The sequence below is a fragment of the Sinocyclocheilus grahami genome, unplaced genomic scaffold (assembly GCF_001515645.1).
Source record: "Sinocyclocheilus grahami isolate Dianchi unplaced genomic scaffold, SAMN03320097.WGS_v1.1 scaffold1648.1, whole genome shotgun sequence".
Lineage (NCBI taxonomy): Eukaryota > Metazoa > Chordata > Actinopteri > Cypriniformes > Cyprinidae > Sinocyclocheilus > Sinocyclocheilus grahami.
Window position 1 is genome coordinate 92,731 of NW_015506827.1, and position 11,925 is coordinate 104,655.

Genomic DNA, 11,925 nt, shown 5'->3' on the forward strand with positions numbered 1-11,925 from the left:
TGTGTGTGTGTGTGTGTGTGTGTGTGTGTGTGCGTGTGTGTGTGTGTGTGTGTGTGTATGTGAGTGTGTGTGTGTGTGTGTGTGTGTGCGTGTGTGTGCGCAATATGCAATGACAATTATGCATTTTAAGTGGCAACGTTAACTGAAATAAAATTAAATTAAAAAAATTTAATTTATTTTATTTCAGCTACTTGCCAAAGCAGCATTTCTCATTTTCATATAAAACAATAATGATATAAAAGTTAATATAAACTATATAAGGCATATTAATAAAATTTAAAAAACTAAAAATTTTACTAAAATTAAAATAAAAACAGAAAAATCATTCAACAATCAACAAATGCATTGTGCCTTTTTGTTGTTGTAATTAATTACTGATAGGATTGACTCTTACAGGAGATCCAGCACCACCACGAGCACCCTTAGATCCAGTAGCACCAGCAGGTCCCTGTCAAAGACAACAGCAGACAATAAGTGAAGGATATTCATATACACAGCAGAGCCGTGGAGCTGTGATAATATTACCTGTGGACCAGCGCCTCCGACGGGGCCAGCGCCTCCAGGAGCCCCAGCATCACCCTTGGGTCCAGAGTCACCGCTCTGTCCCTTAGCACCCGGCTGTCCGTTGGCACCCTGCATTGAGCACAGAGAAACTTCAGCTCAGTGGAGGTCAACACCAGATGATGGGAACTGACTGGGATGAGACTGTTATACTCACAGGAGGTCCAGCAAAACCAGCAGGTCCAGGAGGACCGAGCTCTCCGCGCTCTCCCTGAGAAAACACCACACAAACATCGGCTTGCATCAAAGCGCTCGCATAGAATTCAAAATGCAATCTTCCAAACCAACTCCAAATAAAAGCACACTGTAAAAAATGACTGAAACTGAAAACAAAGGCACTCAAGTACTATTTTTAGTTTTTCTACTTCAAAATTTCACAACTAATTCAAGGTGTTGCTTGCCATTTCTTTGGATTCATGTGTGAAAGTTACAAGCAATTTCTAAGTGAAAATTAAGTACTATTTTTTTTTTCTACTTGTTTAATTCAAGGTGTCCGTTTCTTTGTAATTATTTGTGAAATTTACTAGCAATTTAAGAGTGAAAATGTGCAAATGCATGCAATCTTGCATTATCGTTGGTCTTTACGTCCATGTTTGGTGAGGTTTTCGGTAGCATCCTGATAACTTACCGGGGATCCACGAGAACCAGTCACTCCTGGAGGTCCAATAGCACCAGACTCTCCCTAAAACAATTAGGAAATTAGGAAAATGATTTAGAGCTGAAAATAGTTTAGGTAAAGCATAAATATATTTCAATGCTAATTATCTTTTTACCTTCTCACCAGCAACACCAGAAGGTCCAGAAGATCCAATAGGGCCGGTCATTCCACGCAGGCCATCCTTACCGAGCGCTCCATCAGGGCCCTTGGGTCCAGCATCACCCTAAACAGGAAGGACAACTGTTGTGAATGTCCAGCAGGATATGACATCATCAACACCACAGCTGCTGCCAGGAGCATTTCCATTTGCTACGCTTGTGAAAAAGAAGTGTGCTTTATTGTATTGAATGTGCGCTTATAGTTTACTTATATGTTTTTTTTTACTTCCTGCATGCAATATAATATATATTATATAACATAATAATATATCATATAATGATATAATTATATATTAAAGCAATAAGCCCCGTGAATAAGCCCCCCTTATTCTACTAACCCTAAACCTAACCTAACAGTCTACTCTGAGAGATAGTAGACACTAATTAATGAGAGTCAGCTGACATGTAGTTGCAAAGTTACTTATAGTTAGTAGAATGTCTAAAGTGGACTATCGAAATAAAGTGTGACCAAACTATGTAACATAATATAAAAGGCCACTTAATAGAGTACGCGTTCATGACTGTGTTTCTTAACAGATTTAAGTTGACTTTTAAAAAGCGTACTTTGTAATAATGTCAAATGCAACGTGAACGTTTTAAACATTTTAAATAATTTTGTTTTAATTATTTAATTGTCATGCTTAAAGAAGTACACTTATTTTAATGTTGACTATCATACTGAAGCAAATGTAAAAAACGTATTAAATTATAATAAACGTCAGTGTTATTTAAAATTATATTTGAAGTAAACAGATTTTACGTTTTCTAATTTGCAAATGTGTAATTACAAATATATTTATATACATAACATACAGGTTTCAATATAAATTACACTAAAGTATATTTTAGTTTGCTATAGATGCTTCTGAGCAGTACTTTTGCCATGTTGTCAAAGACGACAGAAGTAATTATAATAAAGATGTACCTAAGTCCTACTTAAGTGGGTCGAAAAAGTAACTAACTGCATTTAATACAAAGTTAATCTATAATATATTTTTACTTAATGGTGAAGAACATGCAATTACTGTAAGTGTCTGAATACATTACAATGAGTTCATGCTTATATGTGAGCAGTGTTAAGCAGCACAGGTATATTTGTAGCAATAGCCAACAATACATTGTATGGCTCACAATTATACATTTCTCTTTTATGCCAAAAATCATTAGGATATTAAGTAAAAATCATGTTCCATGAAGATATTTAGTAAATGTCCTCCCGTAAATATATCAAAACTTAATGTTTGATTAGTAATATGCATTGCTAAGAACTTCATTTGAACAACTTTAAAGATGATTTTCTCAATATTTAGATTTTTTTGCACCCTCAGATTCCAGATTTTCAAATATTTGTATCTCAGACAAATATTGTGCTATCCTAACAAACCATACATCAATGGAAAGATTATTTATTAAGTATTAAGTTATTCTGTCATAATGTTTTAAGTCTGAGTTATTGTGAGTCTTACTCTGTCTCCTCTGGCTCCAGGCATGCCTCCGGCGCCGCGCTCTCCAGGCATTCCCTGCATTCCACTGGGCCCCACACCACCAGGGCTCCCAGCGGCTCCGGGCTCTCCCTAAACACACATAAACACAGACGGAGATCGATCATTACTCATATCACGATTCTGAGTCACAATGACATCGAACTAGGATTCTTACCTTAGAACCATCATTACCAGAAGGACCAGGGGCCCCACGAGCACCGGTGGGGCCAGCAGGTCCATTACTTCCACGCTCTCCGGGGAAACCTCTGTCACCCTGTGTGAGACATTTACTGATATCACTCTGCTGTGTTTCATCCCAAACGACAAACACAATCTGTGCACTAGAGCAGTCAGGTAAGCCACTGTATTGGAAAGATGAATATTATCAATATATATATTATTACACTTTTTTCTTTTTAATTAAAAAAAATTAATTTAATTTAATTTAAATTTTCCAAACAGGTAAAAATCAAGGTAAAATTAATATTGAGCAATTAATTGTTTGCCTAATATTGAGCAATTAGTTGGAAGACTAATTCCGAGTGGTTTTTGACTTTAAAGTATAACAATTTTGCAAACATTTTTTCTGTATAAGTGTTAAAAATGTATGATTAATGTGGTTGAAATAAGACCAAGTTGATAAAAGACAAAAAATGGTTTTAGTTAAATTTGAATATATTGTAAATTATACAATTCATGCAATCATTTGATTGCTTAATATGATATTATAAGTTTTCTACAAAATGTACACATGGACAGTTTTTATTCTTGAAACAAGATTTGCAAGACTTTTATCTTGATATTGACTAAACCATAACAATGCATGGAAAATTAAAAACAAATATCATTCAAAACATTCATTTTTTTAATCTAAAAAAACATATTAAGATACATTGTTGTGATAAATGCTAATTTTGCTTCTCAAATAAATACATTTTACTCCAAGGGCATTATTACCGTAAAACATCACAATGATATTGATACTATTATTATAATTTTTTTGCAGTATAAGCATTATTGTATCAGAACAAACTATAATTCTTGTCCTATTACTATTACTCTTGTACTATTCTTGTTCTATTATTCTTGTAGTTTAAATGGTGCATTGGAGCTGGGGTGGCTATTAAGCATTGACTGAGATGTGGCTCATCTGTGGGCTTTTTTTATGAGGCAGGAGATACTCACTCTTGGACCAGAAGGACCAGAAGGACCGCTTTCACCAAGAGCACCCTGTTGAACAGCGAACATAATAAATAAGAACAAACAGAACAAAAAACTGCACTGTGTAGAGAGTAATAGTGAGCGCAATTTTACACAACATGCATGTCATATGTGAGCACAAAACCAGTCATAAGGGTCAATTTTGTGAAATCATAGCTGAATAAATAATCTTTCCATTGATGTATTGTTTGTTAGGAGAGGACAATATTTGGCTGAGATACAACTATTATTAACCCCCAGCGACTTATGACTGCTTTTGTGCTGCAGGCTCACATACTGTGTTTATAATATGTTTAATGACTTTAAATTAATGCAGACAGAATATGTAACCTAAAAACATTACTCCCGAGTCAACAAAGTTGTGTCTAATGCCCGCACGCACCTGATCACCAGGTTTGCCCGACTCTCCGGTGGCACCCTGTGTACCTGGCAGACCCTGTAAGAGAATAACCAGAGATGGTTTAACTTCCATCAAACGACTAAACCAAAGATAATCAGGCACTAATCTAAACTCAGATGTGCACACAGATAAAAGCACACCTGGAATCCAGGAGAACCGGCAGGTCCCTGCTCTCCTTTCTCTCCAGATGGGCCCTAAAACACAACAGACCGGGAAAAATCAGAGTAGAGACAGCAAGAGTTCACATCGTATTGAATTTTGAGATGTTTAAACACACATACAGCAGGTCCAGGAGCACCAGGAGCACCAAAATCTCCATCCTTGCCAGGAGCGCCCTACAGAAACACACCATAATGCACTGCTCAGACATGATTCAAGCAAAAGTCTGGAGGTTACACTGTTGAAGGTTGCATAAAGCTCAGAAACCGCTTTAGATTTTACGCACCAAAGCACCAGGAGGTCCAACGACTCCTCTCTCACCAAGCTTACCAGCCTCACCCTGAGAGGAAGACATCAAATGTGTTAGACATTACATTAAAAAGTATGCAAATCTGATATTTCTATTTTTTAAGAGAACAGTAAAACAAACCCTTATAAAGGGTTTAACATAAATATCATTACATAATTGTATGGCTATTGCTACAAATATACCCCAGCGACTTAACACTGCTTTTGTGCTGCAGGGACACATATATATAGTTCATAAATTCATGGAGTAACTCACATCAGCTCCCTTTGGACCAGGGAAGCCCATCACACCAGGAGCACCACGAGATCCAGCAGGTCCAGGGGGTCCAGGTCGGCCGTCTTGTCCAGATGAACCCTATCATGCACACATTACTTTAATGCAAGATTTAAAATCTCATATGAGTCTTATATCGCATACAAACAAACACAAGGTGGTGAATTATGAATATAACATTCGTCTTACAGAGGGTCCAGCTTTGCCATCAGGTCCAGGGCTTCCAGGGGCACCAGTCATTCCCTACAACAGGCATCAAGTTAGGTCAAAATACAGACTCTTTATGCTGCTAATGTGTTTCTGCAAAGCTTTAAGCTATATCTCACCTTGGATCCAGGCAATCCTGGCTCTCCTGGGCGACCAGACTCTCCGGTGGCTCCTTGAGATCCCATCGGTCCATTGGCTCCTCGCTCTCCAGGGCCCCCCTGAAATGTGATTAAAGGGCCAGCTTTAGTTACTCAGCAGCAGAAATCATCTACAGGACCCTGGACAGCTCCTTCTCAACACAGTGAATGGCATTAAAACTGCAGGTTAATCATTGATATATGGGTTAAACTACACTGTAAGAAGAACATTTACAGTTGCATCCTTCAGAGCTATGTAGACCTGGCCCAGTAAAAATGTAACATTTAATATTTTTGGCTTAAAATCAGTTAATTGCCACATATACTACTGGTCGAATGTTTGAAATCATTAAGATTTATTATTGTTTAAAAAGAAGTCAATTCAAGGCAGTTCAAGTGAACTTTAATTATAATTATATTTAATTATATTAATAATTACATTAATAATTTTATTTATAAACAAGAAACTAGTTAATATATTGTCTTAACTAAAATAATAATAATAATAATAAAGTAAGTCTCTTATGCTCACCAAGGCTGCATTTTTTATAAAAATAGAGTAAAAACAGAAATAATGCTATATATTACTACAACTTTAAAAAGCGGTTTTCTATATGAATATATTTCGTGCTTGATGTTTTCTTTTCAGGTTTCTTTGATGAATAGGAAGTTCAGATAAACAGCATTTATTTGAAATAGAAATCTTTTGTAAGATTATTAATGTCACTTTTAATCAGTTTAATGCATTGTTGCCACATAAAAGTATTAATTTCTTCTTTTTCTTCTTTTTTTTTTTTTTAATCGTGCTTACCCCAAACTTTTCAACGGTAATGTATCACGGTTTCCACAAAAACATTCAACCGTTTTCAACATTGTAACAATATTACAGTTTTTATAGTATTTTTTGATCAAGGGAATGCAATGATTCCAAACTTTAAAAGCACATTTTCAAGTTACCAGACAAAACTGGGTACAGATTTAGGGCCTTGTTTTGTGAGGGATCAGTAATCTTACCCCGGGTCCAGGAGCTCCATCACTTCCAGGAAGACCACGATTGCCAGGGGCACCCTTGTGAAAGAAAAACACAAAATATGAGAGACAAACAAACAAAAAAGCATGCATGCATGAATCAAGCAGGTGAGTTAAACCTACACGGCCTCCGAGGGGTCCGACAGGTCCAGAGCCGCCTGGCTCTCCACGAGCTCCTCGCTTTCCTTCTTCACCAGAAGGTCCAGCCAGACCCTGGGGTCCAAGTGGGCCCTGGGACAGAGAACAGCAACTATTACTATCACAGTGGAGCTTTCTGTGAATCTTAGGAAATCATCTTTGCGTCCGAGAGACTTACAGCTTCTCCCTTAGGACCGGCATCTCCCTTAGTGCCTTGGAGTCCTGGATCACCCTGGAAATAAAAGAGCATAACATTTCTGATCTTCAGATTCTTTTGCATCTAATGCAACTGCAAGAAATAGGTTCACTCAAAAGTCATCGTTTAGGCAACACTTTATGTATAATGCATTAGTTTTGTAACCACGGTTAATACATTATAGCACTTATCAATTCATTATTGCACTATGCATTTTAGATTTGATTAAAATGATTTTCGACAAGATACAATGCATTACAATGCACATTATAAATAATCATAATGCATTACACCCTCTAATAACATTTATAATGCATTATACATAAAGGCTTTAAGTGTTACCATCATTTATTTATGCCCGTATGCATTTCTTACTTCTGAAGAAGAATGTTGGTAAGCAAACAGTTCTATTTCTTCATAACTTTCATTGTATTTTTGTCCATGTGAATGGAAATCAATGGGAATTGAACTGCAATACAGGTTTTAAATGACACATGACAGGGTGAGTAAAAAATGAGTGAAGTTTCATTTTTGCGTGATCTATCCCTTTAAAGTGCATTTGTGAGAGGTTCAGTTGCTCAGTGGCACAGAGACTATTGTTTCTGAATTATTACTGCATCACACCTGCTGTAATCTCAATTTCAAATGAACTAAAGGCTGCATAAATTATGTCCTGGATGCACTGATGTGTAACTACAGTTTTCATGCGTGCATAATAATAAAATGCCGTTCACACACATTGTTTCCCTTGGGGCCGGGACCACCAGAAGGGCCAGGGGGTCCAGCAGGTCCACGGGATCCTGGGAAACCAGGAGCACCAGCAATACCAGCAGCACCCTACAGAACATCATGCAAATCAAACAAATCAGAGCCTGCTGTGATTAAAACTGGCCCCAAATGGAGCGCAACAGCATAAAAAGAGATTGGTGTGAGATGTATATGTACAGTATGTGTATATATGTGTGTGTGTATATATACACTACCGGTCAAAAGTTTGGGATCAGTAAGACTTGTAATGTTTTTAAAGAAGTCTCTTCTGCTCATCAAGGCTGTATTTATTTAATTAAAAATACAGAAAAAACAGTAATCTTGAAAATATTATTACAATATAAAATAATGGTTTCTATTTTAATATCCTTTAAAATTTAATTTATTTCTGTGATGCAAAGCTGAATTTCCATCATCATTACTCCAGTATAAAGCGTCACATGATCGTCAGAAATCATTCTAATATACTGATTTATTATCAGAATTATCAATGTTGACAACAGTTGTGTTTTTTGGAAACTGCAATACTTTTTTCAGGATTCTTTGATGAATACAAAGTTAAAAAGAACAGCATTTATTCAAAATATAAATATTTTCTAACAATATAAATCTTTGCTCTCACTTCTTAACAGTTTATCACATCCTTGCTGAATAAACGTTTTAATTTCTTTCAAAAAGAAGAAAGAATAAAAATGTACTGACCCCAAACTTTTGTTAGAAAACATTTATATTTTAAATAAATGCTCTTCTTTTTAACATTTTATTCATCAAAGAATCCTGAAAAAAGTATCACAGATTCCAAAAAAATATGAAGCAGCAACAGTTTCCAGCTCTGATAATAAATCAGCATATTATACTGATTTCTGAAGATCATGTGACACTGAAGACTGGAGGAATGATGCTGAAAATACAGCTGCGCATCACAGAAATACATTACAGTTTAACAGATACTCACATAGAAAAATGTTCTTTTACATCATAATAATATTTCACAATATAAAATTTTTTCCTGTATTTTTGATCAAATAAATGCAGCCTTGAAGAGCAGAAGACACTCCTGTAAAAACATTAAAAATCGTTGATCCCAAACTTTTGTCCGGTTGTATATGTATGTATGAATGTATAAACTATACTTACAGGAGATCCTTTGCCACCAGCACCACCATCAGCACCAGGAGCTCCCTGAGTAACGAGAAAAACACTGAATCATTTGTATTTTTATTCTCCACACCTCCATTAAATTCACTTATTAACTAAGTTTAGAATTAGAATGTATTCACACTTTGATTCACACTGTGGTGGGCTATCTAGTATTTTTCATACATTTAATACATGCATTTGTATGCATTAATATCAATCTCAAGCTACCTTTCTTCTGTTATCTCTTAAATCAACTCAAATATTTATTTCTATAGCGCTTTTCACAAAAAAAGAAGAAAGAATAAAAATGTACTGACCCCAAACTTTTGTTAGAAAACATTTATATTTTAAATAAATGCTCTTCTTTTTAACATTTTATTCATCAAAGAATCCTGAAAAAAGTATCACAGATTCCAAAAAAATATGAAGCAGCAACAGTTTCCAGCTCTGATAATAATCAGCATATTAGACTGATTTCTGAAGATCATGTGGCACTGAAGACTGGAGGAATGATGCTGAAAATACAGCTGCGCATCACAGAAATACATTACAGTTTAACAGATACTCACATAGAAAAATGTTCTTTTACATCATAATAATATTTCACAATATAAAATTTTTTCCTGTATTTTTGATCAAATAAACGCAGCCTTGAAGAGCAGAAGACACTCCTGTAAAAACATTAAAAATCGTTGATCCCAAACTTTTGTCCGGTTGTATATGTATGTATGAATGTATAAATTATACTTACAGGAGATCCTTTGCCACCAGCACCACCATCAGCACCAGGAGCTCCCTGAGTAACGAGAAAAACACTGAATCATTTGTATTTTTATTCTCCACACCTCCATTAAATTCACTTATTAACTAAGTTTAGAATTAGAATGTATTCACACTTTGATTCACACTGTGGTGGGCTATCTAGTATTTTTCATACATTTAATACATGCATTTGTATGCATTAATATCAATCTCAAGCTACCTTTCTTCTGTTATCTCTTAAATCAACTCAAATATTTATTTCTATAGCGCTTTTCACAATACAGGTCTTCGAAGCTACATTACAGAAAACCATGTTTAATTTATCTTAATATATTCATGTCTTATAGTCTAATTTGGTGGATGATATAGTTTGCATATCTCTATATTTGTAGTTTGAGATGGTGTTTTGTGATGTAATCACTCACAGCAGGACCAGCAGCACCAGCAGGTCCAGGGTTACCCGGCTCTCCACGGGCCCCTTGGGGTCCCTCTGAACCACGACCTCCAGAAGGGCCGGTTTCTCCCTGCACAGGACAAAAGAAAGCACTGGCTTGTCAGATTATGTATGGAAGGCCGACTCCAGCTGGTTTAATTTATTCTTTTAGTATATTGTATTGGTAGACTACATGCACAACAACAACAGGGGGCCAAGAAACTATCAATTAATTGTCGTCTGCATGTTTTCAGGAAAATATAGAATGTGCAATAATTTTTGCTTTGCTTTTATGGACACATTAACTGTTGGCAGCTGCACTAATGAGCATGAAAACAGACTAGTGTGTTTGTACCTTAGCACCAGCACCACCAGAGAACCCAGGAGAACCAGCAGGGCCAGTGGGTCCCTAATGGAGGAGAGACATAATAAGAGCATTATAGCAATAATGCATTTTATTTATCATGCACTTTTTGAACCCAAAGCGCTACAACAACAAGCATAATAGCATGCAACAATAAGCAACACAAAAAAGAAACCATATAAAACATATTTACAGTAAGCAGTTTTTAAAAAAAAAGATGAGTCTTTAAAGATTTCTTAAAACAGTTCAAGGTTGGAGATGCAAACAGTTCATCTTATAACAGATTAGTAAGACTTATCCTGCTGTGTTATGTGTAGCAATAATAACTAAAGCATCATCAATGTCACACTGTAAAAAAATTATTTTCGCAATAATTAACTTTTAACTTTCACTTGATGCATATTTCGAGCAGCGCAAAAACTATTTTTAAAATCAACTCTGCTGCTTGATTTTTGCATCTAAAATAAGTACAACAGACATTAAATTGTGTTAATTATTAATATACTGTATATACTTGCATAGACATTCTTGAATTTGCAATAGATTGTTGCAATAAATAACTGCTGTATTATGAGAATATAGATCTTAAGAGACTTACGGGAGGTCCAGCGCCGCCAGTGTTTCCATCATTACCGCGTGCACCCTGCGGAAAACAAGAAAACATTACAATCAGGAAGCAGGAAGATTCTGCCTTCAACAAGCCAGCATTTTATCTTCATGCCTCCAGAACTGTGTCACGTTTTAAGTTTGCGCAGACAGATTACGATTAGTTTTGATTGTGTTGGGTTCGTTGTGCATTCTCATTTTGACATTTATGCATGTTTACTTATGGTGAATCAGTTTCAGAGTTGTGTAGGGCTGAATACCTGAACGGTGTGTTAGACATTATAGTACAAAATAGGGGATGGTTTTCTAGTTTTTAGTCCACAAGATAAAGTAGGGGTTTAGGAACAATAAGGCACGGATGTGACACTTACAGCAGGGCCGGGAGGACCAGACCGACCTCTCTCACCGGGCAAACCACGAGCACCCTGAAACAAGCAGAACATGTGAGAAGACTGACATCGCTTTGAAGAACTTTACATGGACTTTAAATCCCCTCCAGAGTCACTCACCATGACTCCAGCAGCACCGCTCTCACCATGAACTCCAGGCTCTCCCTGCGATCAGAGACAGACACAATCAACAGAGACAGCGCTGCATATGTGTTCAAGACTCAAATCTGTGAATAATGAGATCTGCATATATGAGAGAAATGGGAAATCTAACCTTAGGTCCAGCAGGTCCAGTGTCTCCCTTAGCTCCATCTAGACCAGAGAAACCCTGTGAGAGGAAACAGGAAACAAAACATTACATTACATTACTACTAAACAATCAATATAACTAGCATTTATTACTAGCAGTATTTATATAAATGTATATATATATATACACCTAACCCTAACCCTAAATTTTTATATATATATATATATATATATATATATCTATTTTACACAGAATAGTATACAATACAAAAAATAACACAAT

The 11,925-nt window shown here is 36.0% G+C and overlaps 1 protein-coding gene across 1 annotated transcript in view; it reads right to left on the minus strand.

Moving 5' to 3' along the window:
• LOC107571757 (collagen alpha-1(I) chain-like) overlaps nucleotides 1-11,925 on the minus strand; it is a 43,291-nt gene that overhangs the window by 10,175 nt on the left and 21,191 nt on the right. The window contains exons 16-35 of the mRNA XM_016258119.1: nucleotides 8,837-8,881; nucleotides 7,670-7,768; nucleotides 6,914-6,967; nucleotides 6,721-6,828; nucleotides 6,583-6,636; nucleotides 5,551-5,649; nucleotides 5,414-5,467; nucleotides 5,207-5,305; nucleotides 4,928-4,981; nucleotides 4,764-4,817; nucleotides 4,623-4,676; nucleotides 4,465-4,518; nucleotides 4,047-4,091; nucleotides 3,037-3,135; nucleotides 2,844-2,951; nucleotides 1,335-1,442; nucleotides 1,190-1,243; nucleotides 719-772; nucleotides 526-633; nucleotides 395-448 (exon numbers count right to left, since the gene is read on the minus strand). Coding sequence (XP_016113605.1) covers nucleotides 395-448; nucleotides 526-633; nucleotides 719-772; nucleotides 1,190-1,243; nucleotides 1,335-1,442; nucleotides 2,844-2,951; nucleotides 3,037-3,135; nucleotides 4,047-4,091; nucleotides 4,465-4,518; nucleotides 4,623-4,676; nucleotides 4,764-4,817; nucleotides 4,928-4,981; nucleotides 5,207-5,305; nucleotides 5,414-5,467; nucleotides 5,551-5,649; nucleotides 6,583-6,636; nucleotides 6,721-6,828; nucleotides 6,914-6,967; nucleotides 7,670-7,768; nucleotides 8,837-8,881 — 1,458 coding nt within the window. The remainder of the gene's footprint in view (nucleotides 1-394; nucleotides 449-525; nucleotides 634-718; nucleotides 773-1,189; nucleotides 1,244-1,334; nucleotides 1,443-2,843; nucleotides 2,952-3,036; nucleotides 3,136-4,046; nucleotides 4,092-4,464; nucleotides 4,519-4,622; nucleotides 4,677-4,763; nucleotides 4,818-4,927; nucleotides 4,982-5,206; nucleotides 5,306-5,413; nucleotides 5,468-5,550; nucleotides 5,650-6,582; nucleotides 6,637-6,720; nucleotides 6,829-6,913; nucleotides 6,968-7,669; nucleotides 7,769-8,836; nucleotides 8,882-11,925) is intronic.